The sequence below is a fragment of the Poecilia reticulata genome, chromosome 2 (assembly GCF_904066995.2).
Source record: "Poecilia reticulata chromosome 2, P_reticulata-male-v2, whole genome shotgun sequence".
Lineage (NCBI taxonomy): Eukaryota > Metazoa > Chordata > Actinopteri > Cyprinodontiformes > Poeciliidae > Poecilia > Poecilia reticulata.
This window is the reverse complement of record NC_088831.1, coordinates 28,292,120-28,319,751: the sequence shown is the minus strand read 5'-3', so window position 1 is coordinate 28,319,751 and position 27,632 is coordinate 28,292,120. Positions and strand designations below refer to the sequence as shown.

General features: G+C 41.1%; 1 protein-coding gene and 1 long non-coding RNA gene across 3 annotated transcripts; both read left to right on the top strand.

Moving 5' to 3' along the window:
- Nucleotides 1-2,436: 2,436 nt before the first annotated feature.
- On the top strand, nucleotides 2,437-22,896 carry dop1b (DOP1 leucine zipper like protein B). Of its 2 annotated transcripts, none has more exons than XM_008400985.3 (38): nucleotides 2,437-2,656; nucleotides 5,441-5,617; nucleotides 6,013-6,194; nucleotides 6,297-6,467; nucleotides 6,995-7,184; nucleotides 7,274-7,372; nucleotides 8,207-8,330; nucleotides 8,440-8,549; nucleotides 8,905-9,016; nucleotides 9,104-9,224; nucleotides 9,336-9,455; nucleotides 10,159-10,267; nucleotides 10,467-10,697; nucleotides 10,786-11,087; nucleotides 11,170-11,564; nucleotides 11,834-12,105; nucleotides 12,193-12,345; nucleotides 12,488-12,588; nucleotides 13,311-13,501; nucleotides 13,588-15,178; nucleotides 15,804-15,903; nucleotides 15,995-16,186; nucleotides 16,296-16,418; nucleotides 16,493-16,627; nucleotides 16,707-16,762; nucleotides 16,852-16,956; nucleotides 17,067-17,133; nucleotides 17,245-17,404; nucleotides 18,318-18,400; nucleotides 18,515-18,624; nucleotides 18,721-18,870; nucleotides 19,029-19,090; nucleotides 19,267-19,395; nucleotides 19,495-19,631; nucleotides 19,716-19,771; nucleotides 19,857-20,000; nucleotides 20,094-20,226; nucleotides 21,598-22,896. In XM_008400985.3, exons 2-38 carry the CDS (start codon nucleotides 5,480-5,482, stop codon nucleotides 21,853-21,855), a joined length of 6,912 nt encoding a protein of 2,303 aa, XP_008399207.1. In that variant the 5' UTR covers nucleotides 2,437-2,656; nucleotides 5,441-5,479; the 3' UTR covers nucleotides 21,856-22,896. The 2 variants fall into 2 exon arrangements, with proteins under 2 accessions (XP_008399207.1, XP_008399199.1); XM_008400977.3 differs by having other exon boundaries at nucleotides 17,242-17,404.
- Nucleotides 22,897-24,511: 1,615 nt separating this feature from the next.
- On the top strand, nucleotides 24,512-27,596 carry LOC103481082 (uncharacterized). Its single transcript, XR_014085619.1, has 3 exons — nucleotides 24,512-25,193; nucleotides 25,645-25,780; nucleotides 26,146-27,596. It is a non-coding gene; the product is annotated as an uncharacterized LOC103481082 (long non-coding RNA).
- Nucleotides 27,597-27,632: the final 36 nt, after the last annotated feature.

Genomic DNA, 27,632 nt, shown 5'->3' with positions numbered 1-27,632 from the left:
TAATTTAAAGAAGGACTAGAAATAAGAAAATATTAGTTCTTGTATCTATCTAATTTTCTCCTCTTATTGGAAAGCCTTGTGACACTATCCAGCTCCATAACAGGCATTTCAATGACATGTCAAGGGCAAGTGCAGATATAGGACCTAGAGGAAAGGAGGCAGATGTCTTAAACCACCTCAGCAGACTCTCTTGATACAGTGGAGCAGTAGCTCTAATCCGACCTTACACATCTTCTCACCTGATTTCTAGGAAGGAACCAAGCACCCTATGAAGACCACTGACTTCTGCTACTTCTTCAAATGAAATATGTTTAGTGGAAGAGGAAAGCAGCGATGGGTTTTCTGAAAAGAAACCATTAGTGGGACTCAAACACAACCAACAAGAAAATCAAACATAAATTAAGAAGAAACAGAAGAAACAATACGTTTCAGTTCTCTGGAACTAAAAGGTATTGTTTCACCGACTATTAATGAGTTAATGTTGGAGGTGCTTAAATTATAATTCTAGGAAAAATATGGATTTTTGTTTCTAGTTGCTTACGTATGACACAGATTTAACAGTTACACCCAGTGTAACTCTAATAGTTATGTAATATGTAATAGTTGCTAAGCTGTTACTTGGTACTATTTATGGGACTATAGTAATTAATTTATAATTTCCAGATTAGTTTTTTTTTTTTGTCAGACTGCTTATATCTAATCCAAAGTTATTAGTTATTTTACAGAGTTTTGCTTAGTTGACATACTACCTACCGTCTTTTAAGCATTGTTTGCAGGTCAACATGTCAAACATTGTATAAAATCGCAAACAATGAGATTCAATTAGCTAATGCACGCATGAGCATTCATATTTGATTAATAATTAATATGCACATCACTGATTAAAGGAGGAACCAGGAAGCTGGCCAGAGCGGCTAAGAATTTATGATTGACTTTTATGAGCCATTTATTGTGCCTGCATAGTGACACAGTTTGTAGCATGGTTGCCTTGAAGCAATATGATCCTTGGTTCCAATCCTGGCCTGAGTTCTTTCTGCTTTGAGTTTACATGTCAACAGAAAGCACTTTGCATCATATAAAAAAAAACAAAAGTTATTGAAAAACAACAGCTTCAGTGTATTTTCTTCTCAAGTAGAAGTAACAAGTAATCATTCAAGAAGAAGTGAAAATAAAAACTACTGGTTAAAAAAGGTTACTCAAGTACAAAGTAGTTTATCACAACATTATTTAATCAGAAACACACACACACAAAAGAAAAAAATGTATATATATATATATATATATATATATATATATATATATATATATATATAGAATAAAAATAGAAAATTAAATGAATGAATGAATGAATGAATGAATGAATGAATGAATGAATGAATGAATGAACGAACGAACGAATGAATGAATGAATGAATGCATGAAAAATAACAAATCCAGAAAAATAATGTACACATGTTTTCAAGTTAATTTTTTTTCACTATATAAAGCTGCTGGTATCAATAAGCTTCTGTACATATTAAAACAGTGTAAAGTTCTGCCAGTTACAACCTATTACTTGTCAATCTAAATGACATCACAGGCTCAAAACACAATATTATAGCAATAAATAAAGTTTGTGGGGGCAAAAAAATAAGTCTTTACCATAAATTGTGTAGTTGTATATGGTAATTTTTTTGTTTGTTTGTTTAAATATCCTTGTTTTACATTCAGTAAAGTACCTACAGGTGTCCAGAGTCACCAGAAGATGTACTCGAGAGCCGGACTTAAAAAAATTTGTAATTAAGTAGGAATAAAAAGTATGGTTTAGCAAAACCACTTATATAAGTAAATTTGTTTCAAAAAGCTTCTCAAGTAAATACACACTTACTACCTCTGGGAAAGAGTAGACATACAGAAATGCATAGATAATAACGATTATGAGGACTGAGGAAACATTTTAATGATGAGGAGAAGAAGGAGACATAAAAATTATGAGCATATACATTCAATAATCCAGAAAGACGAGGAAAAGTTTTATGTCAAAAAACAACATTGTGTGAACAAACATTGTGATGTCTCTCTATTTATTGATTGTCATGTAAAATTCTAAGCTTACATAAATATAAAGGAACCCATTTTTAATCATTTATGATAGCTGTATACTCTTAATATTTTTGTTGCACATTGCTGTACAATTTTATGATGAAATTTCTGACGGTAAGGTGAGAGGTTTGTCAACATGGCACATCCTGGAACATACCAAAGTTGGAGGGGTGGCAGGTTTGTGATAACCTATTTCTGCCTCTGTTTTTAAAGCCACGGTAATTCCAATTGGTTTTGTTTTGCTATATTATATACTTTAAAATGTGAAAAGTTGGTTTATAATAGAAGCTAGAACACAAATAGTTACTTTATTGATCAAAACATTCTTAAGTCACCCCCCCAGCTGTCAGTGTGAAAGAGAGAACCGTGCGGGCCGCGGAAGGTTCAGGATCAACTGAGCAGTTGGAGGATCACCGCCCCGCTATGACTAGCATCCACCTTGGTTCTCCACGGATGCTTAACCCCACGGATAGCAGTCCTCTTTGAGCCGGGAGTTGGTTTGGAGGATGACCCCACCAAAAACGAGAATTCCGGTCCTGCTGTGAAGCCTCCTTATTTTTTCTCTCCGTTGTCGGTGAGTCATGATGCACCTGATTGCTATACTGCGTTTGTTTACGACGCTGGCTGTTAGCAGTAAGCAGTGTGTGTTGTAGCTAGAAAGCTGCCATTTCTTTTTTTTTTAGAAACAAAGAAACTGGCTTACATTGTGCCTTCCCAACTTTAATCAGTAGCACAAGCTAGCTCTATGTCAAAATGAATTTGACTACTAATGTCTTCGCTCAGTGCTTGTGAAATGTTACATAATAGCATCCTTCATTGATGGTACTGTACTCTCTGGCCAGCTGTTATTTGGCCGCATCCGCCAGCACTTTAAGCCTGCTGTAGTGGTGGTGTCAGTCAGGTGACACGGCTGCTCCGTGTCCACCCTCAAAGCACACAGTCCAATTCCTCACAGCTGCGTGAACGGCACCTTGCACAAGTATTCTCACTTCATATTTTTCCCACGTTACAACCACATGTAACAATGTTGAGATGTTACGTGACAGGCCAAGCAGCGTACAGTTGTGCAGCGGTAGGAAAAGGATACTATTTTAAATTTAAAAAAATCTGAAAATTGTGGTAGTCACTTTTTTTTTTTTTTTTTTTTATCAATTCAGCCCCCCTGAGTTGATCTTGTGGTGGATTTATAAATATGGGACATAATTTTTTAAGTTTTTGTCTGTGTAAAAGGAAAAAAACAAGCAAACAAAAACTGAAAGTCACTGCCATGTAATACTCTGTTCAGCTCTGTCACAGTAAATCCTAACAAAATACACTGGGCTTTAATATCAATATTTGTACAATGCAACGTAGAAGGGACTGGTTTCAAGTCAGTTCTGCTGTTAGATCCGGTAAGGGAAGTGAGAATGCACATCTTGTTCCGCCAAGGCCAACACCATTTGCTTATCAAGCTGCCACCTGTGAATAAGCATTTTATTCGTGTGTGCTGCTCATTTTCTGACGAATAAAAACTAGACGCATTGCGATCAAAACTATATGACGACAAGTAAGGGATTATTCACATCTCTGCTCTTACGTCAAGCACTTTTGTGTATCTGAAACTGTTCAGTAAAACCTAAAAACATGAAGTGCCTGAATACCAGATTGTGTCAGTTGGAAGATACGCCTAATCACTTACATTATCTGTTTGCTGTTTTCTTTGAAGCAATGACAGACCTTCACATGTAATAGAAAGGTCAACCTAGCGCAAGAGGTGGAAAGCTAAGCTAACCAAAGTGGAATAGACAGTTTTCTAAGCTTGCATCCACTTTTACAAGCCCCGACCATTGAGCTCCGTCTTTAGATTGACCCCTTGTATCTTAACACACTTACATAAGTTGCTGCTGGTTTTCCATAGATGTGTCATTCACAAACCCCAGATTAACTGCACTTCACATTTTCACTGCTTGAGTATAATGCTCATTACCTATGCATTTAACGTCATTGCCAGTTTGTTTTTTGTATTATTGACTTACTTCTTACCTAAGCAATAGTGGAAAACCTCTCGTGTGTCTTTGTCAATAGAGGAAAGCTATGCTGATGTCAAAGTCTCCTGTTGACATCTAAGGCAAAGTTTCTCAACATACAGAGCAATGATCTTTAGATTAGGTTAAGATTCACCCCAGACTTTAGGCGTCGCATTATTCTAATTGAATCTGAGGCTGGACAATTACATTACCTTTCAGTAAGAAACCATCAGAAAGAGAGTGTATTTACAATTTTCGTTTTAGTTTATTTCTTGCTGCTTTCTTGTGGAAGCGTATGTTCAGGTTAAGCAGGTAAGATTTGGCATCTTCATATAATTATGGTCCTTTTCCCTAATTTTTATAGTCATTTAATCTATCTGCTTCCATTTCCTACTTTTCAGCAAACTATTTTCTATTTATTTTCCATTGAACATCAATTTGTTTATTCTAGTAGTTTTTGGACTAATCTAATCATGCTCAAATCTCCTATATAATTTAAAGTAATTGGATATCATTTCCTTATGACGCACCATTTCTTTTGATTGTGGTTATGATTCTTGTTTGTGGGCATTGACTCTTAAGAAATACGACCCTTGTAAAGTCAGGGGTTGCTATAACATTCTCACAATATGATAATCTGATGTAAAAATTCTATAGTATGATGATTTCACAGTATTCAAACATGATTTAAGAAATACAAAAACTGTAGGACATCATTACAGAAAATGACCAGCAATGAATATCATTACCATGCTGCTCAGCTTTATCCTGACCATGTGCTGCTCTTCCTCTCAGCTGTAAAGCCTTCAGACTCCAGATGTCTGCGTCTCTTTAATCCTACCTCCCTGAGCCTCACTCCTAAAATACACTCCTTAGATGCACAGTTAAGCTTATATGTTTGCATTGTTAATGTGGATGCAGATGCTGATCAGCCCACAGAGAACGACCTGTTGGAGATTTCAGCACACCATCAATGAGCTTCTTGTCGTAATTTAGAGGTATTGTTGTGGTTGTGAAGCCTGTAAATATGCCACAGCTAAAATATGAGGAAGACTGAAAGATGTCGGACATGCAAATGAAAAAGTCTATTCTTGGTTTTTGCCTGACAAGTACTATTCTGAGTGTTTGCCTCTCAGTTTCTGTTGGGATTCCCTCGTCCGGGGACTGACTGACGGGTCAGTCGGCTATCCAGCAACCAGTCATGAATAAGTGCCTTTATGTCCGCTGCCTCAGAGCTAATTAGCTAATTTTATTTGTATTAAGCCAGCCTTGCAGACAGAGGGCAATCAGGCAAGTTTCAGACAGGCGGGTTACGTCGCTGACTTTCTGTCTCCTGCCTTATCCGCCCTCAGATGTATTCTAACAACATGCTGTGATCAAACCGGTGCAACATGGATCCCGAGGAGCTCGAGCTGCAGAATGACTACCGATACCGTAACTACGCGGCGGTCATCGAGAAGGCGCTGCGAAACTTCGAGTCGTCCAGTGAGTGGGCGGATCTCATCTCGTCCCTGGGAAAGCTCAATAAGGTGCAGTGTGGATCCATTACTCTGAATTTTAACGGGTCCATTTTATTGCATTAACTCAGAAGGTACAGGTTCCTCTTTGGTGTTTTGCTTAGATCTGTTTCAGTTCTGTGAGGTCATGGATGAGGTTTGCTTTTGTGTTGTCACATCCTCTTTTTGTTTATAAGTCTTCATATGATTTCTTATGAAGAATAAAGGTGCACTTGTTTTTTTTTTTTCTTTATTTCTTTTCCTTGTAAATCAAATATTGACTTTGGAGTGTCCATGTGTGTTCAAGCTTAAAAAAAAAACCACGAGGAAGAGAGATGTTCAATCTTTTAAATAAAACTTAGATTTTTAAGTTTTTTAAGTAAAAAAGTTTATGTGCTCGGTTTCTTTTCTTTCTTTTTTTCCCCCAGGCCCTGCAGAGTAACCTTCGCTATTCGCTCTTGCCCAGAAGGCTGATCATAGGGAAGCGTCTGGCCCAGTGCCTGCACCCGGCTCTGCCCAGCGGCGTGCACCTGAAGGCTCTGGAGACATACGAGGTCATCTTCAAAATCATTGGCACAAAATGGCTGGCCAAGGATCTGTTTATTTACAGGTGACAGAACCGGATAAAATTATCTTCAGCAAGAAGAATCCAAGCCTTGTTATGAACCGCTCTCACTCTGACTTGTTTCACGCATTTTGTTTTCTTCTTCAGCTCCGGCTTGTTCCCGCTGCTGGGTCATGCAGCCATGGCAGTTAAGCCAGTTCTGCTGGCGCTGTATGAGCGTTACTATCTCCCACTGCAGAGGGCTTTGCTTCCCAGTCTGCAAGCTTTCATAACTGGACTCTTACCTGGTCTGGAAGAAGGACTGGAGGTCTACGACAGGTCCATAAAAACACTTTTACATTTTTTTTTCCCTCTAAAATAAATGGATCAAACAAATAAATTCCATCTGCCCATTTCCTGCCATTACTAATGAACAAGATGTCAAGATGTTTTCTGCTTGAGGCGGAGACTGACCCCTGATGTAGTCCAGGCTTCTTTTAGAGCCCAGTAGAACCAGAAACCCTTCTATTCAAGGCAATGGACATACCAGTATCACAATCTAAAATCATATTTATACCACAAAGGGTTATTCACTGAATGCAACACAAACTTCCTCTTAACAATTTCTTAAAGAAATGATTCCTAATGATAAAGCATGATAAAGGTGCATTGAGTTTGATATTTTGTGCTAAATGTACTTGTATAAAAAGATGAGAGAAAAATGAGGCTAATAGAAACTAAACATTTGCATCTTCTAAGCTGCTTTAGTTAGTTCCTGAATTATGGAAACCCATCTGAATTGAATTCATCCTTTTTAGTATTAATATAGTCACATTCTGTTGTTTATGGTCTCTGCCTCTGTTCAGGACTGATGCTCTGCTGGTCAAGCTGTCGCTGTTGGTGGGTCAGCAGGTCTTCTTCGGAGCCCTGTGGGGAAGCATGCTGGTCACCCCGATGGTGCGGCTGCCCGCCTCAGTCTTTGTGGTCACACATTTTGACCGCATGGCCCCGCTGAGTCAGCAGACCTACATGTTGGGCTACGGCCATCACGCAGTGGTGAGTGTCCATGTTTGTCCTCCTTCAGTGGATGTTTGATTCCCTGACAGTCACTGGTTTAAGTTTTATGTTTCTCTCTGCTTCTCCAGATAAAGTCGGTCTGTCTTTCTCTGCAAGACTCAAATGTGTTGGTGCAGAGGAACATGCTTGAAGTCCTCCTCTACTTTTTCCCCTTTGCAACATGTCTGGTAGGTAAAGAATGTTGGTCACCAAAGTGAATCTCCTTCGTTTCTCTCTGTGTGTGTTACAAATATATCCAAAGGTTTTTTTTAGAAGATTTTGGCTGGCATCTTGAGGGCTTCAACATTATTAATTTAATGAATTATCATAGCAAAGAGTATGTCAGAAAATAAATATTGTTTCATTTTTCATTTTTGATCAAAATATTAAATATCCTTAATTACTTAAATCTATTTTTTTTTCTTCATTCAGAGAAATTTTTTGTTTCTATTCATTGGTTTTGATAGGCAAGTACTTCTGCCATTGTATTGATTTACATCGGTTAGCCTCTCTAGAGGTGCTCTCTCTGTTTACGGATAAGTTAATCAACTACACCTGATTAACCTGGGTGACTCTTCATCCATCCATGGTTTCATTTGCAGGATGAACTTTCAGTTGTCCTCTATTCCAAAAATCCTTTAAAACATTTGCTGTCACACTGTTTACCCTAAACCTAAATGAGCATTTATTAGTAGCTAAATTGGGTTTGTTGAATTAAAGCAAATTAAAATAACTCATTAATTCACACTTCATGTGTGAATTAATGAGTTAAAAACAGCTCCTGACTATGGGAACCCAGAGTGGAGTTTCTACATGTTGTTCAACACTGAAGCATCATGGTCTCCAGAGGAACTGATTCTAATCTCTTTTTCTTGAATCCCGCTGACTCAAGTAGCGTACTTAGTTCTCTTTATGTTTTGTGGATATGCTTCTAATAAAACCCACATATTTCAGCATATGTCTGGGTGTTTTCCAGAAATCCTTTACTGCTCCCCAGCTAACTCTGTGCATTGTTGGTTTAGGACCCGGCAGAGCCCAGCGTGGCTCTGAGTGCTGAAGACATGATCACCGTGGCGTCTGCAGCTTTACTCACTCTGCTCAGGAGAGACATGTCCCTCAACAGACGCCTCTACGCCTGGCTCCTAGGTCCTCAAGCTAAGAATATAAACTAGTCATGAATCGCGTCGCTGTTTGCCAAAGGAAAATATTTTATTTGTTCACGTTGACGTTTGTGTCGCTGTGTTTGTGTCTTCAGGCACCGACATTAAAGGAGGGATGGTGGCGCCACATCCCACTCTCTCCACCACCGTGGAGGAGCACACCTCATTCTACTTCAACACTTACTCGAAAGATTATCTTGTGAAGGTTTGATTTATTTAGTAGACATATAAGATGTAACTTAAGACCAAGGCTCATGACTTTCGTAAGGCTAAATGTATGGCTGGTAAAGAAAAAAACGAATGAATTCTCTATCCTAAATTAACCAGACTAATTTAAAAGCGCATGTTATGTTAAACGTATTTTTTTTTAAAAAGCAACATTTAAATATATATACAGTTTTTGCATTATCAGGTGCAATATTTTAAAGTATATTATCTAGATGAACCCTCAACAGTTGTTTCTCCTGATCTCATTTGTTCAGAACTATTTTACAGTACAAAAATCTAAAATAAGATAAACCAAAATACACCAGTAGATTTATTATGGTTTCTGTTTGCAGGCTCTGATCAACATCCTCAAACAGAAGGAAGTGGACATCGACCCAGAGAGTGTCATCTCGTACCTCAGACCCTTTCGCATCATCATCAGTCTGCTGGATAAACCCGAGATAGGTACGGAGCTGAGCAGAAGCGCCTTATTATGCTTAATGGTTTCCAACCTAATTTTGCTGACGTGACTTTTTTTTTTTGGCGCTCTAGGTCCAGTTGTCTTGAGCTGCGTGTTGTTGGAGGTGGTCCGAGCTTTCCAGCGCTACTGTCTGGAGATGCTTGGAGAGGAAAACATCCCAAAGTCGGGAAGCTCGGCCAACCAGCTAGCTTGGTGAGAGAAATGAGCAATGAAATGAACACGCTTCCTTTTAAGAATGAAATTATAAGTTTTTGTGGCAACTAATATGAAAAGAGATGTTCTCTTCTGTCTTTGTTTTGACAGTAAAATAAAAGAGAACAAGAATGCGTCAGAGATCATAAAGACGGTGAACATGCTCGTGAGCTCCCTGAACAGCGAATATCTTTGGGAGTACATGACTCAGCGCTTTTGCACGTCTCTCAGGTTTGTCAGTCACGCTAAATCTTTCTTCGCAATCAGAATTCCTTCACTGTAAACAAAAATAAAATATATAGACTTATAGTTTCAGTTCAGTTTCAGTTAGGGAGCATGTTTATATAGCTCCAATTCACAACACATGATTCAGACCAATCGTTCAGAAAGTCAAGTATGTGGACAGTGTCTAAGAAATGCTGCGTTTGGAGAAACAAGTGTTTTTGAGTTACACCATAACATAGAGTCAGAAAATATTAATAAAATCTTAGCTCTTCATTGTATCTTTTTTTTGTTCTGTTTCAAAGTTAAACAAGGAGGTGGTAGTTTTTGGATGTATTTATGTATATTTGCACAGTATGAGTTTGAATTCCTCTTGTCGACACATTGATCTGAATTTGTTCAGAACCTACAGTGCGATCTGACTCCGTTAATCTGAAATCCTATTCTGTCAGTTCCAGCTTGCGCTTCCCGGTGTGCCTCGTATGCAGAGGCTTTACTGAAATATCACAATAATAATTTCAAGACACATTTTTCAGTGTGAAAGATTACCTTTCTAATAATATTTAGAATTTTACATTTGTATTTTGATAGGAATTGTGTGCTAACTGAAGCATAAAATGAGACCGAGCAATGTGTCAGCTTGTGTTTTCAGCATTTTAATGTACAGAGAAATGAAGTGTCATAAATCCCAGTTTTGTGTTTTTGGTCAAAGTGAAAAAGATGATCCGCCAACCCCTCCGGAGCAGGACTACGGTCAGCCGGCTCCCTCCGTCACGGAAATGTCCAACCTCATCATTTTCCTTCTGGATGTTCTTCCTCTGGTGATTAATACACGTTTTCAAGAGTAGCTAAATAAATAAATTTCCAAATTCAGACAAAATTAAAAGCATTTCTCAGTCATTTGCCTCCTCTTTGTTTCATATTTCTTTGGGGGTTTTTTTTACCCATAAATACTGATCACCTGACTATTTAACGTTGTAGAAGCTTCTCATGCTGCAGCATGTTTGTGTTTTCTCACAGGAGCTTTATGCCAACATCCAGTCACTGTTCCTTCCCAACATGCTGGGCACCATGCTGCAGAGCCTGCACCGCCACATGGACTCCATTTCCCTTGATGACATCACACATGGGCTGCGAGTGTGCTTCAAGGTCCTGAGTAAGATCCAGATGCCTGTAGCTTACATGGATGTTGATGCAGGAGCGAACACGGAGGAGAAGGAATCGGCTTCACCAGAGGAGGAAACCACAAACGTGAGGATTTTTTTTTTATTATTTATTTTTAGTGAGTAAGCGGCAATTTAGGGTGTTTTAAAAAGCTTATAAAGAATTTCTTATCAAGGATGCACAGAATGAGGGGGAGAAAAATGGAAGCGTTAACGGACATCAGGAAGATGAGCGGGAAACGCGGGATCAAGGAAGTGAAGCCGAGCCTACAGACGGGGTTTACTCAACCCTGAGGTCGGAAGACAGCGGGCTGGGCGTCAGCGCTTCCCCCTCAGAGCAGCACCTGCAGCTGGGAATGGCCACGGAAACCGAGCGAAACGAAACCTGCAAAACCGGCGATGGAGTTTGGAGGAGGGGAGGGAGTGTAGAAGCCATGACACAGAGTCTGCAGGATATCCTGGCCTTCATAACCACAAGGTAAACTTCAGAGCCAGATGAAGATGCTTGTAACATCTGTGCTAGTCATCTAAACATTTTTACTCTTCCGCCTTGATTTCAGATACCTGATGGTGCAGGTGGAGGATGTCGCAGATCCGGATCCAGAGCCTCAGCGTGACCAAAGCACCAACTCCGGGGATCAGAAGTCTCTGTCAAGGGGGCGTGAAATTAAACACAAGCTGTCCGAGCTGTTTACTCCAAACAAACGCAAAGCCAGCGTCTCGCCTGATACTCAGCTCCCGGCGTCGCCAACAGAGAAGAAAAAGGAGCGTGGCTCCTCGGTGTGTTTGGACTGGGCAGCTGGTTACATGCCTCGAGGAAAAGCTGAGATCTCTGAGGCATGTCGACAGACCTTTGTTGCCACCTGCCACCTGCTGCTGGAGAGCACCACCTTTCCCATGTACCTGAGCGAGGAGGAGATGCTGGCACTTTACACAGACATGTTTGGAGACTCAGGTCAGCATGTGGACAGAGGCGCTGCCTAACAAAATTATGTATACACTTTGAGTGTTCTTTTTTTTTTTGCTTTTATTTTACATTTTGTGGTGTTAAAATCAAACATTTCAATGCATTTTCTTGATATTTTTGTAACAGGCAAAATGCGGAAAACTTCAGGCCGAATGAATACTTTTGCAAAGCATTGTAAATCACCACTATTTTAAAATGCTTTGACCCACAAATAAGTGATGAAATATTGTTGTTGTTTTTCTTCCCACTCATTTCAGGCAGTGACGTGGACGACCTCCCGGTGTGGTTGAGGTCCCTGATGATTCTGTGCTGCATGTCAAGGGATTCCAACATTCAGCACACCGCCGTGGCCTCCCTGCTGGAGCTCGTCAACCACTCCCAGTCTTTAGCCCTGGTCATTGAGGACAAGCACATGCGCTACCAGAGCTCTGACAACAACCCTCTGAGCGGGCGGCTGCAGATGGTCAGCGTGCCGCCCATCTACCCAGTCCTGCACCGAGCCATAGAGGAACACACAGACTTCTTTCAGGTCAGATTGTCAAAAGGGGAACTATTGGTGTGACTGAAGCCGTTTGGAGAAGGCCGTATTTAAGGTGGTGTGTTTGCTGTAACCCAGAGGTTATCCCGGGTCCTGTGGAGTCAACTGGACACCGAGCAGAGAGAGCAGCACGTTTCCTGTGTGGATCTGTTTTACAGGCTGCATTGTTTGGCTCCCTCGGCTTCCGTCTGTGAGGACATCATCTGCCAGGCACTGCTGCACAAAGACAAGGTTCACACAGTTGTTGTTTTTTATTTTTGTTTTCCCACTCTCTGAATATCATTGATGGCTGGATGGAAAGTCAGAACTGACAGAAGAAGAGTTGTAAATATGATAAGAAAAGCTGAAAGTTTGTGTGTTTTTTGTTTCCCAGGCGATCCGGCTGGAAGCTCTGCACCGCTTCACCGTGCTGTGGCACCTGACCCGGGAGACTCAGTGCAACAGGACCATGTCTCTAAGTCGATCCTTTGACCGGTCGGTTCACCCCCGATTTTGTTCATGAAGCAAAAAGAAGTTCAATAAGTACTCTAAATTAAAAAAAAATTTCTTAGGAGGTTTTAAGTGTTAAAATAAAAACACTTAAGTAGAATAAAACAACAGATGGGGACAAAAGTCAAGCAGCCATGACCAACACAGTTCATAACCGCCAAATCTGCACATATCTGACATGTATGTGTATATTTATCTTATCTACCTGATTGGTAGAGTTTACCTCTGTTCTTCAAATACATCGGAGGATAGTTAGAGAACATTATGGAACAGAACCAGACAGAAGACGAGTCGGGTTGTGGAGACGTTTACAGCAAAGTTAGGCTATAAAATGTACTTCAGCGGACAACTTGTGATTTTGTGCCTTGCATAAAGGGACATCGTCACTTGCAGCCTCTGTTGTGTACAGAGCTTTCAAATTAATGGTGACTCAACCAAGGATGACTGAATAAGCATGCAGCATTTTTCTTTTGCATTTGTATATTATTTAGAAAATCACGCCTAATATTTCTTTGACTTCACCATCCTGTGCTAACTGTTTTTGGTGTGTTGCATAAGATCCAGACAACTTGATTAAATCTGAAAAATGTCATATTTTTCTATGAACACATGCTTAAGGCCCTGTGATTATACTGAACACATGCAGAGAGGTCTTACTTTGTTTTAAATGTAATTTCTTCGCTCTCAAATCCTCTGTGGTGTTTCAGGTCTTTGTGTGTTGTGGTGGACAGCCTGACCTCGGCCGATGGCTCAATAAGTGCGGCCGCTCAGTGCTGGCTGGTCAGAGCTCTGTCCCTGAACGATGTGATCCGAATCCTGGAGCCCATTCTGCTGCTGCTGCTTCACCCGTCCACCCAGCGCTGCTCCATCCAGAGGGTTAAGCAGAATCTCACGGCCGGTACGCAAATTCATCTCTGCCTTGGAGGAGTTTCTCTCGATTCAATATGTCTGTGTCATTGACTTGATGTGATTGTTGTTTTCAAGGTAACCTGAAGCTGCTAAACAGCAGAAGGAGTTTGATTAAAACCTCTCGGACACCGGCAGACATGGTGGCATCTGATGTGGCGACATTAAGCAGTCTGGATGTTGTGGACCGAGAAGCTCTGTGGGCCGAGTTGGAAAGTGGGCCGGAGCCGGAAAAACCCGAAGAGGCTTTACCCGCGTCAAGGAGCGAGAGTGAGGGTACAGAGGAAGATGAGGTCAAAGAGGAGGAAGAAGAGGAGGCTGAGAGTGAACACACCGAGTCGGCAGACACCAGCGCCACCCCGGTTTCTACGGAGAACTCCAGTTCCGGTTCTGTTCCGCCCAGCAGTGTCGAGGAGGGGGGTTTGGTGAACGGCTTGCGGAGGGTGGAATCCGAGCACACGCAGGCGTCCGATTCGCTGTCGAGCGAAGAAGAGGAGGACTTTGAGCTGGAGGCCATGGCCAGGTCTCGCCTGTTGAAGCAGGAGCGAGAGAAAAGGGAAGCCATCGACTCTCTGTTCCGCTATGTTCTGCTGTACCCGGCGGCGGCAGGCGGCTGGCGCCGCCTCCTCCAGGGCCTGTCGCTGCTCGACAGCCTGCTGCGCAGCAGCCCCGAGTGCCACCTGGTGGACGCCCTGTGCTGCACGTCGCTGGACACCAGCTCTGCTGCGCACTTAAACCTGGTCTCCAACCTCCTGCAGCGCCACCAGCAGGCTCAGGACGGAAGGTGCTTTTACGGCTGCCTGCTGTCTCCCACCTCCTCCCCCACCTCGCCCCCGTCGCTGCTTGTCGAACTGCTTGTGTCGCTCTGCCTGCAAATCCTGCGCTCTCACTACCCGTCCTACCTGAGCTTGACTCCCCTGGACCTGCAGGGCAACATGGAGGTCCAGGTGAAGAGCGTGACTGTGCTCACTCGGATCGTGAACCAGCTCTGCTTCACGGTGCGAGGACAGGAGTGCAGCAAAGCCACTCTGGAATCCATCCACAGACTCCTGACCTGCTGTAAAGTACAGCAGTACGCCCTGCTCTCACTGTCGGCCTCCATGTACGTCAGCCAGAAGCCGGCAGATAAGGGAGCATCCAAGGGAGCCGAACTGCTGGATGAGGCAGAAGGCCTGTCAGAGGAGAGTTTGGTGAACTTGGGTGCGGGAGGCGGGGGCCAAGAGCAGTGCCCCTTACAAATAGAGCTACTAAAGTTGCTCCAGGCTCTGATAGTGCTGGAGTACCATGTGTGGCCAGGTGGGGTCGCATCTGCAGTGAGCGGCGCCTCAGGCCAGTCTGGAGACCCCCGTGAATCCTCACCGGCCTCCACCCCGCTGGCCCGGGAGTGGCAGACCGCTGTGCTCTTCCAGCAGTCCATCAAAGCGGCGCAGTACGTCCAGAGCCACCCCATCACGGCGCAGGGGATGTTTGTTTCCGCGGCAGCAAGAGCCCTGCAGCCTCAGTACGGCTACGCCATGCACCCCCACTGGGTGTCGCTGCTGTGCTCCTCTCTGCCGTACCTGGGGCGCTCCTTGGGGATCATCATGTCGCCGCTCATCAGTCAGATCTGCAAGAACATGGACGATCTGGTGAAGCTCCACGAACACGAGGGAGGGAAGGCAAACCACAGGTAGCTTTAAACGAACAAGCCCGTTTCTACGACTGTTATGCAATTTAAAAGTATTAAAAATGGTTGTCATAGCAATATCAGTGTGCGTATCAAAAAGGCAGCTTGGATGCAAAATTTGGAAGGTCAGTAAGCTTAGATATACCTGGCCGACTGGATGGAGGTTCACTGTAGTGCCTGTTTTAGTGGCCGAGGTGGTAACCATCATGGAGAGCGGTGAAGACGTCATGACGACAGAGACGCATGAGAGCGCTGGCGAATTACTTCAGCTAATTATGTTTCCTGATTTCTGATTTATTGTAAAATCTTCCCGTTTAGATTGTTGAGGCTAAATTTCTCTTTGAATGAAACAATAATTCATAGTTCTGTTATACATGTGGCCATTTTTCTAATAAAACATTCAGAAACTGTTATTTTGGAGCTCTTTAGGTCAAAAGATGTTATTTTAGTAAAATGTGAATTTGTTAAAAACAAACTAAGGGAACCAATTAGAACATATCTCAATGATCCTTAAGGTACATATACAATATATTTTAACATTTATTTTAAAGACTAAAACAGTTGCTCTTCAGAATTTTTGTTTTTGCTTGAATTTCCTCTGAAATATTTTATAAATTTTTTTTGTCAGTGTAACCAACAGGAAGGAGAACATCGCTCCGGACTACCCTTTAACTCTGCTTGAAGGCCTGACCACCATCACACATTACTGTCTCCTTGACAACAAAAAGGTACGGCAGGCTTACTGCGACCTATCTACCTGCTGTGTGATCTACCATCATTTAATGTCGAATTCTTGCACTTTGTCCCCTCTCTCGTCAGTCTCTGGTGGCTTGTGATCCCGTGGACGTCCGTAACGCGCGCAACGCCGTGCTGGAGGCGCTGCCGCAAATGCTCAGCAGCATGGCGCTGCTGTGGGGCGTTGTCATGAGGGAGGAGTTTCAGAGACGTGCGTCTGACTCCGGCCACAGCAGCAAACATCCTTCTACCTCCGTGTATTTCAAGAGCTCCAAGGTGGGCCACTGCCATATTGTTGAGATTCTCGTGCATCGTCTGTTTTCTGACTCCATAACTTCGTAACATCTTTATTCTAGAATAAATGTTGTGACGTGTGTTTAATTAGATCTTGCGGCAGCGGATCTTGCAGTTTCTGCTCCCTCTAACCGGACATTATGGGGTCCAGCTGATGGCTTCAGTAGGAGTAGTGTGGAGCAACAGGAAGAGCAAAAGGAGACACAAAAACAAAGTAAGACCCGAACTGCGTGGAAAACTAAGGTCTTACGTTCAGTGCTCTGATTGACTTTCTGGGTTTCTTTTTAGGTTTTACCAGTGGCCAGTGAGGCTCGTCTGGTCATCGTGGAGCTTATAAAATCACTTCACACCTTGAATATAGAAACTGTCCTCCACTTGGTCAAAGAGGTTGTGAAGAGACCGCATCAGATCAAAGGAGAACAGGTACGTATACAGATTTTAAAGACTTTTTTTTTTACCTTGGGTGATTTACAACTTAAAGGTTCTGATTTCTTCCCACCAGAAGGCAATGCTGGTCGATATTCCCATGCTGCAGTTCAGCTATGCCTATGTCCAGAGGTGAGGATGAATCTTGGTATCAAAGAAAAAAACTAATATTCTTCTCTTTTTTGCTCATTTTCACAATAATCTGTTTTATCTGTTTGAAGCATTTCAGCTGCGGCTCTGCAGGACAACGTCGTGCCTCTCCTCGGCCTGCTGAGGGAGTCTGTTCAGCTCAACCTGGCGCCACCTGGACATTTCCTCCTGCTGGGGTCAGTTCCCAATTATGCACGCTACATTTTTTAATTTCATCTGCCCTTTGGAGGTTTTAGAGTAATTCATGAATGATCTCGAATCTTTATTTTTTTTTTTTATCTTACAGAATCCTAAATGACTTTGTCAACCGTCTCCCAAACCTGGACAATAAGAAAGACTCTAAAGATCTGCAAGTAAGAACCAGCAGTCTTTGTTATTCTCACAGACCTGCAGGCAGCTAGTGCTCTGCTTAGGTCACAGGCAGGTGAAGGTAAGATGCCTTTGTTGATGAAACTTTTGAGCAGGAGGTGACTCAGCGGATCCTGGAGACGGTGGGTGGGATCGCAGGCTCTTCTCTGGAGCAGACCAGCTGGCTCAGCCGAAGCCTTGAGGTCAAAGTTCAGCCACAGGTCTGCGTAGAAGCTGAAGAACCGGATGACACAGAGGTGGACGGGGATCACTGTGGTAATTTTTCGATGCTTCAAACGTAATATTATTATGAGTGCAAGCAAGTTTTTTGATTCTGAGAGCACTTTTTCCAATGGACCCAAATTGTCTGACAGTTTGTGTCTGACTGTTCATGATCAGACACAAAGTGTAATCCCCAGATCAAACAAAAATTGGTCAGAAGATTAAGGAAAACCTTCAAAAGCTACCAAGGCTTAAGTCCTTCATAAACTGGTAGCTGGCAGGACATTAGTGTCTCTGTCCACAGTAAAGCCAGTTTTGCACCAACATGGATTGAGAGATCAAGAAAGAAGCTCCTTCTACAAAATGGACGCCTTCAAGTTTGAGTGAAACTGCTCACATGAACAAAACAAATGCTTTCTGGTCGAAGCCGGTTTTGGCAACACTTTATTTGACGATGTGTGCAAAAGACTGACACGACACCTTCATAAACATGTAACACCTGTCATGAACATGAAGGAGTCTTTATGGATGTTTATGACTGTTATCAGTCATAAAATGTGACTGGCAAATAATGACACTTTTTATGCAAAGTTGCTTTAAAAGTCCATTCATGATGGAGTGCCAACTTTGTATTATTTTGTAAATAATGACACTTTAATGCAAACTTGGCACTTTTAATGGACTCTCAGTGCAACCTTTAAAGCAACTTTGCATTAAAAGTGTCATTATTTACCGAATGACATGTGTTCTGTCATGTTTATGACAGTGTCATGTCAGACTTATGCACACCCTGTCAAATAAAGTGTTACCCAGGTTTTATTCTCCAAGGATTAACCCAGACTAAGAGAGAAATTATTAAAAGCCCAAAGTTTGTCAAACATTTGTGTCAATGATTCGTGCATGTTAACATTTGACTGAAGCTTTACATAATATTCACATGTTGATTTTTCCTTTCTTTTTCATCCAGAGTCACTAACTCAGGCTAATGCCATGGTGTCGTCCTCCGCTCCGTCGGTGTACAGTGTGCAGGCCCTCACATTGCTTGCAGAGGTGGGGTTTTATGTACACAGGATTATCTATTTACATTTTAGGCAAATTGGACTGTGGCTTTTCATTTCACTCTGTCCTATTAAAGCATATTGCTGTCTTTTTCTCCTCTTGTAGATCTTGGCGCCCCTTCTGGACATGGTCTACCGTAGCGACGAGAAGGAAAAAGCTGTTCCCCTCATCTCACGTCTCCTGTATTATGTTTTCCCCTACCTCAAGAATCACAGGTAAAACAAAAACTGATGCTGAATCACGTTATTGCCTGCAAGCCTCACTGTCACTGGGGTTACCTGACTCCTTTATGTCGGGCTCCTGTCCTGCAGTGCCTACAACATGCCCAGCTTTGCAGCAGGCGCCCAGCTGCTGAGTAGCCTGAGTGGGTACGCCTGCACCAAACGGGCCTGGAAGAAGGAGGTGTTTGAGCTTTTCATGGACCCCCTGTTCTTCACCATGGATGCCTCCTGTGCACACAGGTGGGTGTGAGCATATGGTGGAAGCACAAATGACAGAAAATGGCTGCATGGACATCTTTAAACTATTTACTCTCCTAATTTGCATCACATTTAATTCCAATTATCTGTTATGTCTGCAGTTCTAATTCTGCTTTTTTATTATTATTATTATTTCATAGTTGGAAATCAATCATTGACCATCTACTGACTCATGAGAAGACCATGTTTAAGGACCTGATGGGTGAGTATCATTGAGACTCTTTCTGAAACTGAGAAAATGGGCAGCTATCCAAACCGCTAACATAAATGTTAAAAAGAACTGATGACGAAAGATTATCGGATGTGTATTGTGGATTTGTAACTTCTTACTTAATGAAAGAAACAAATTGAAACTCATTGTATTTATTTGCACAACAGGTATGCAGAGCAGCTCCCTGAAGTTGTTCCCCAGTGCCGACCAGAAACCCATGCTGCTGAAGCGGCAGGCTTTTGCGATGTTCAGCGGCGAACTCGACCAGTACCACCTCTACCTTCCACTTATTCAAGGTGGGCTTCTTTTGTTTTAGACATCGGTGTAGGCTTATGTACGCATGTTCAAACTAGGATCAAATAAAGCCAAGTTAAAAACCAACCGGTCCCTTTCAGAGCGCCTCACGGAGACTTTAAGAATGAACTCGAGCCCTGCAGTCTCGGCCCAGATGTTCCTGATGTTCCGAGTTCTCCTGCTGCGGATCTCCTCCCAGCACCTGACGTCGCTCTGGCCTATAATGGTCACAGAACTTGTGAGTTACCTTCCTGAGAGGGCCATGTATGAGCTAAAGAATTGTGGTTGTACGAAGCTGTTGTCTTTAACTCGTTTTTTTCAGATACGGATATTTGCACGTTTAGAGAAATCTCTGCAGCCAGAGAAAGACGTCTCAAAGTGAGTTTTTTTTTTTATCATCTGTGTTTCACAAATGCACTAAAACTTGCATGTTATAAGTCCTGTGTCTTTGTTTCCAACTTAGGTTGACCAAAGTGGTGCGTGGGGCACTTGACAAAAATGGACCAGTAAACTTCTCCAATGCAGAGTTGGACATGTACCTGTCAGCCTGCAAGTTTCTGGACACTTCCTTGGCCTTTCCTCCAGAGAAGATGCCCCTCTTTCAGATGTAGGGAGCTGGAAAGCATGCTTTCATTGTAACATCAGCGATACGTTGAGCAGAGATATTGGTTTCGAAAGCATCTAATTGATTATCCCCCAGGTATCGTTGGGCATTTGTCCCGGAGGTGGACGTGAGCCGCTACAGTGGTCCAGAAAATGCGCTGATTGAGGGTGAACAGGAATGCACGCCACATGTCGTCAGAGTGCTGGAAGGGATACAGCAACGCTATGGGGTGAGTTACAGAGCTACTCTTTCATCAGCACCTGATTGGATCTTATTCCCAAAACATTTGTGTGAATAAAGTGGCGACTACAATAAATTAAGCATCTGACTATGGAGAGTCGTCCATAGTCAAATGCTGTCTCATCATAAGATTTTTTTAGGCCTAGTTACTTCCACTGCAATTGTATAAATCACCAAACGTATTGATGTGGTATTTAGCAGATTTGGAAGAACAGTCACAAATCATAAGAGTTATTTACTCCAGGAGGTGTCTGGAGAAAATAACTTTTTCACATTTTCCTTAGTTACAATCACAAACTTCAATTAGTTTTATTTTAAAGACCAACATAAAGAGTACTGCAGAGATCCACAACTCATCTAGCAAAATCTATCAACACGACAAAATAACTACTCGAGAATTTCACAAATCTGCTCCTTATGGGAGAATGACAAATATAAAACCTTTCTGTTGAAAGAAATCCATGAGAGGTTTTGTCAAAAGTTTGTCGTTAGCTTTACATGGGACACAGCAAACACATTGACCACATGAGACCAGTTTGAACTTTTTGGTCTACATGCAAACGCTATGTTTGCATGTAGACCAAACATGTTTGCATGTTTGGAATACATGCAAGCATGTTATAGACCAAACACGTTTAGTTGTAGACCAAACATGTTCTACAACTTGGCTCCATTTATCCCACCTTCAATTCCAAGCAGCTTCCATAAAAATAAAAAAAAAACATCCCCACAGAATGATGTTGACTTCAACATCATTCTGTGGGGATGATGTTGAAACCAACATGTTCTACAACATGTTAATAAAAAGAAATCCTAGAATAAAACCTGTCGAAGGTTAAGATTTGGGTGGAAGTTCACTTTCCAGCACCACAACAACCCTGAACATACAGCCAGAGCTTCAGCATATAGTGGACTAATCAAAGTCCAGATCTAAATCCAAATGAGAATCTGTGGCAAGACTTGCTGTTGGCAGCTTCACTTAATCCAATGGGACTGAAGTTGAGTTTATAAACAAGACTTTCATCTGTAATTGCATGGAAACGTTGTTCTGCAAAGTAGTGACTCCGAGAGACAGAATGTGCATGACACGTTTTTTAAGGATGATTTTTTGTTTTTGTTTTATATAATTAAAATCCAGATTGTATTTTCTTTTTCCATATATGCTAGTCTGTTGTGGTAATAACATGATGAATGTGTGTGGGATGTCTTTGCGAGGCGGCGCTGTATTTCAGAGCGGACTCGTACTTCAAAGCTCTGTTTGTCGCTAAAGTTGTATTTATTGCTTGTGTTTGTTGGGGATAAAAACATGAAGTCGAGCTTTGAAACGACACAAATCTCTCTGTGTTCTGTTTTTTTTCAGGCACTGAACGGACTGACTGAGGAGTCCTCCACGGATAGCTTGGAGTTCCCCCTCCTCACTCAGAGCTCCCTGTCCTCCATCACCCAGCTGCTGCCTTTCCTTCGCACCCTTTGCTGCTCCTTCCAGGCCCCTCCCCTCTCCAGCCAGCCTGCCGCCCACTTCCCCGTAGCCGAATACCCTGCAGCCAGTTCGCACATTGTTCTGAGCAGACTAGAGGGCATCATTGAGAACGAGTTCCTGGACTCCACGGAGAGTTAAAGACTGAGCTGTCTTAGTTGCAGGCATATAAAAAAAAAGACCTAGAATGGGCACAACCAGTGATTTTTGTTGTATTGTGGAGTTCTAGTGAAGGAATGGTTTTGGAAATGTGCTTTTCTTTTATGTAGTAATCGTTTTGACTACGTCTGTACATGTACTTCTGTACTGCTTTAACTAGAAAAAAAACAAAGGGAATCCATGGTACTTATTTCCACATGACTTTTAATGTGAAAAAATATGAAGGAATGCAGTTTACTTTCCGTCCAAAGATGAGGTATTAATGCAGCTAAAAGTCACTAACTTACTGCTTTCAGCGACAATAAAAACAGACAGGTATTCTCGATTCAGGTTACTTATTGTCCAAGCAAGGCATGCACCTTATGGCCGTGGTAGTAGAGTCAATAGATTTTAGTGAAGCACATAGAAAACTTACTGTGAAGTACTGCATTAGGCACCTCTAGTGTTTTATTTTCCTGAACTGCAGTTTGTTTCTTCAGGTGTAACAATCTGTCTTAAGAATGTATAAACTCTTAGATTTACCTTAATTTATGCTAACATTTTTTATTAATAATGTAAGGAATGTGCTTTGCGTGCATTGGGGAAAACTCTTAAAACAACGGCTGTGCATCAACATATTACATGCTTTGAGTTTTTGGTGACCAAGGGAAATGATCCTTTCCTAGTTTTCACTCCAGCATAGTTTTTACAGCTACTGTTGTCTGTATTTTTCTGCACATCTGAATGTTCCTGTAAGTTATTTATCTTTAAAAGGACCACATCAAATTTTGATGCAGTAGGGAAAAAAAAACAAGTCATTAAATTAAACACAGCATTTCACTTCAGATTTTTTTGTTTTGTTTTATTGCTTTCCCACCAGTTTATAAACGAATATTTTGTTTTTATATTGTGCTTTTAAGACATTTAGTGGGTTTAAGCCCAATTTCTAAACTGATCTTGGCTCAAGCTATTGCACTTCACTAAAATATATTTTAAAAGAGAAATCGGTCTCAACTGTAATTATTAAATTATCTTTAAATCTGATGTGAGTTGTTTTTATTTCCATTGACCTTCAGCTATTATGCACTGAAAACTCATCAGTTTTAACAATTTCTCTGCGTTGTGACTCATTTCTATGAAAGACAAGGACATGTCGCTTAAGTCTAAGTGAAAACTCACCCGAAACTGTTGCTTGAATAAAATGATTACGTAATTTATTATTAATCTATATGTACTTTCACATACTTAGTAATGAGACGAATGACCAACACCAAATTAACAGGCAAACCATAGAAAAAGCATAAGAAAGTAAAAATGTATTTGTAAGAAATGTGCAACTGAACATGAAGACTGTAAAAAAAAAAGTACAATATAATAGACTATTTACAAAAAGTTAAAAAAAATTTAAACAGGGTGACATTAGTCTACAAAATAATGAGATTTATGTCTGCACTATGGCAAAGTCATCAGAGGACTTCTGAAGATGAGGAGTTGATGGATAAGTTTGCAATGCAGAGAGTGATGAAGAACAGTGCCAGCACACTTCCTGTGGGGCCCCCATCCTGCTGACCAGCCTGTCAGAGACAAGACCTTGTGAGTGACCAGTGAGTCTCCAGCTTGTCCCTCATAAGTATTGACTGGATGACATTAAATCAAAGATGATCCTCGCACTGCTTCCAGGCTTCTCCAAGTGGGTCAAAGCTCAATGCAGGAGGTAGGCGATGGCAACATCTTGTGAGGGGCCGTTTAGGACAAAATCTATGTTTTGTCTCTCACACACTACAAGAAACTCACGCACACTCAAAAAAACATCACGCACACTCCAAAAAAACATCACGCACACTCAAAAAAACATCACGCACACTCAAAAAAACATCACGCACACTCCAAAAAAACATCATGCACACTCAAAAAAACATCACGCACACTCAAAAAATACTCAAATTGCGTATACATACTACTAAAATGTCTCACGCACACACATTTTATCTTTCTCGCTCACATACACTGAACTAACAACTCGCACACGCACACAAATGCTATCTTTCTCGCTCACATACACACTACTAACATGTCGCACACACACACAAAAGCTATCTTTCTCGCACACACACACAAATGCTATCTTTCTCGCACACATACTCTACTAACATGTCGCACACACAAACGCTATCTTTCTCGCACACATACACTACTAACTTGCACACGCACACAAATGCTATCTTTCTCGCACACAAATGTTTCTCTCACATACACAAGACTAAAGTTGCGCGCACACACTCACACACACTCGTTTTATGTATGTGTGAGAGAGCGAGACTCTTTTTTTGAATGTGTGAGAATTGTCACGGAAGAGGCGGGGCATAATTTTTTGATCAACTGCGCATGCGTTGATCCTAAACTATAAGCTTCGATTGTTGACTCACTGTATGTTCTATTACTTAGTATATTTGTGCTTTTAAATATATATAGAACTTTAAACTTTCTTGTAACTTAAATGTACTATAGAAATCAATAAATCTGATTGATTGATTAGAAATAGCAAAATTGCTGTAGTACAATCTGTCCACTGGGTGCCAGCGTTACAGGAATTATTAACCGGCGCCAACTAGTGCCGAAGAAGAAAGAGTCTGCTATACCGAACATGGCTAACTCTAAATCAAAAGGAGGCGGTATGGGCTCTTTGCACCTAAGGCGCTGACGTCACACCCGCATGCGCGTAGTGCGGCTCATTTCCTTCCGCTTTGAGTGACCATGACCGCAAGGAAAGACAAAATCGTATTTCAAAAACAATCTAAGCAATACCATGAACACTGTTGTGTTCCCCGGTGCACAGCGTCTTCCAAATATAACGGCCGTTTAAGTTTTCATGGATTTCCATGCGATCCTGACTTAAGAAGACGATGGCTAGTAAATATTCGTCGCGACAAATTCAAGCTAACAACACATAGCAAAGTTTGCAGCCTTCACTTCACTCCGGATCAGCTTCTTCAACCTAAAACTGCCGGAGGGAGAAGAAAGGTAAATAAAGGAGCTGTCCCTGAGTTATTTCAATGGAACAACTTCTGTGTTCAGCCTGAAAGAGCGAGTGTATGGGAACGAGTGAGCAGACCAGAGCCAGACAGCATTGAAACTGATCCGCCTGTGCAATGCACTTCTGCCGATCACGATTATTGCTCCGTCCCAGAACCAGCTGGCCTGGACATGGCAATAAATGAAAACGATAAATTAAAAGAAGAAATAAAAGCCCTAACAACCCAGATCGAAGAACTGAAAATTCAATCTACCTTTGGATTACAGCGGTTCGCAGGGTCCGATGATGACATCCGATTTTACACAAGGTAAGCTTGTACACTGCAACGAACCTTTTCCTTTTTAAAATGTGGGTTACTTGCCCCACCTTTGATTTTTTAATTTATTATTAAATGTGTCTTAATTCAAAAATACAATAAACACACTTACATTTCGTGTTAAAGTCACACTTGTTAGGTCACAAGTGTCAATTTTCAGAAGTGTTTTGTATTTGCTGAACCTGCTATGCTACATATATCAAGTGAAAATAAAAAGTATGTAATGTTACTGAAAGTATTTTGCATTTTTCTAACATTAAATATTAGAATTAATACAATCTACTGCTGTAGTTTCAAAAGATTTTTAACTTTTTAAATTTAATTTATTGGGTGTTTGGGTTTGGGTTTATTGAATAAGTAAAAGTTGTGGTTACTTTATCCTTTACTTTACTTTTGTATTATTAAAAATAATCTGAAATGTTACTATGTTGTGTACCAACAGATTTTCAAGTTATCGTCACTTCATGTTGTTTTGGGGGCTTATTGAACCTTCTGTCCACAAAATGATTCGCTCATCAAGAGTCAGAGCTGTGGAGGGAAGCGGCGAAGCAATAACTGCTGTCAGAGCAGCACACATGGTTGGTAGCTTCCACAAGTACACTTTGTATATGCAATAAGAACTTTTACTACAGATTATAGAGGAATATGTTATCTTCAGAAAGTGCTGCTTGCATATCATCACAAATTTCTGATAATTATTGAGTCAGTATGTAATATATTTCATTAAACTGAGATAAGGGTTAAATAAGTGAAAATGAGTAGGAAGAAATGAACAAACTGAAAAGTAGTGGTAAGATAATTATTCTGTTCTTTGTTATATATACACATATTTTCTCTTGTTCTACTGGTTACTATTGTTTATGATAACCTCTTTGAAGTACATAAGTAAATAAATATGGATTTTTATACATTTTGAATGTATTTTTGCTTTTTCTTTTATCAGAGGCATTCCTTGCAACCCATTGATGAGCTGTTCCTGTTCCAGATGTACCTGGCTGCAGGGCTTAAGGAAAGAGACCTAGCAAACCGGTTTAATATTCACATTTCTACTGTAAGCCGCATTATTTGTTCATGGACCAATTACTTGTACACTCTTTTGGGTTCACTATGTATCTGGATTGATACAGAGGACATCCGAGCTCAACTCCCTGGTGACTTCAAAGATTTTCCTGACATTCAAGTGATAGTAGATTGCACTGAGCTCAAATGCCAATCTCCTGCTTCTCCTCTCCTCCAAAGTGAGATGTTTTCCAAATACAAATCTCACTGCACAATGAAAGGTCTGATCAGAATGGCTCCCCATGGTGCAGTGACCTTTGTTTCTTCACTCTATGAGGGGTCAATAAGTGACAAAGAGTTGTTTATGAGGTCAGGGTTGGCTAATCTTCTTACTGAGGACATGGCCATAATGGTAGATAAAGGATTCCTCATCTCTGAGTATGTGAAGTGCAAGGTATACTGTCCACCTTTTCTCAGCAAGAAAAGGCAGATGCCAGCTCAAAATGTTCTTCAGACTCAGAAAATTGCACGTCTCCGAGTGCACATTGAACGGGTAATCCGAAGAGTTAAAGAAAACAAACTCTTTGATTCAATTATCCCTTTATCTATAGTTGGCTCCATTAATGAACTTTTTGCAGTGGCTTGCCTCCTTATCAATTATCAAAACAAACCTCTGGTCAGGGCATGGGCTACATAAAGTGAACGAATGTGTAGTCCACTTTAGGTGTTTCCCAATCCTTGTCCTAAAGGCACATTTCCCTGATTGTTCAGCAAATGGCTGTTATTTATCAAAATCAGTAAGCAGATGATAAATTGGAGAAACTGAAACATTTTATTTTGATGGGATGTGCATAAGACTGAGATAACCTGTCGTGAACATAAGAGTCTTTATGAATGTTGTCATGAATTTTCATTTGTTTAATAACACTTTTAATGGAAAACTTCTCAGTTGCAATGAAAGCCTGTTAAAAGTAATAACTTTGCATTACTGTGTCATTTACAAAATACAGTTTGCACTTTTAATGAACTTTGATTGCAACTTTCAGATAAATTTTGCATTAAAAGTGTCATTATTTACCGAATAACACTTCATGACAAAAGTCAGACATTCATAAAGACTATTTTATGTCCATGACAGGTGATATGTCATATTTATGATGGTATGTCAATCTTATGCATACCGTCAAATAGTGTTACCTAACAAAATTGTATTTTCTCAGATGTGTAAGTTTTGTAAAAGGAATACGTTATCACAGAAGCAGTCAAATGTATTTGTATTTCTATTATGTGTTGATTGAATGTTATCAAATTTTATAAATGTGATTGTAAATAAGCATTTTTCTCATGTAAACCTGTTAAAGCTAAAGCAAAATTAAATTGACAGTATTGACAATAGTGCAACTTGATATTTGTTTATTTTTTGCATTTAGT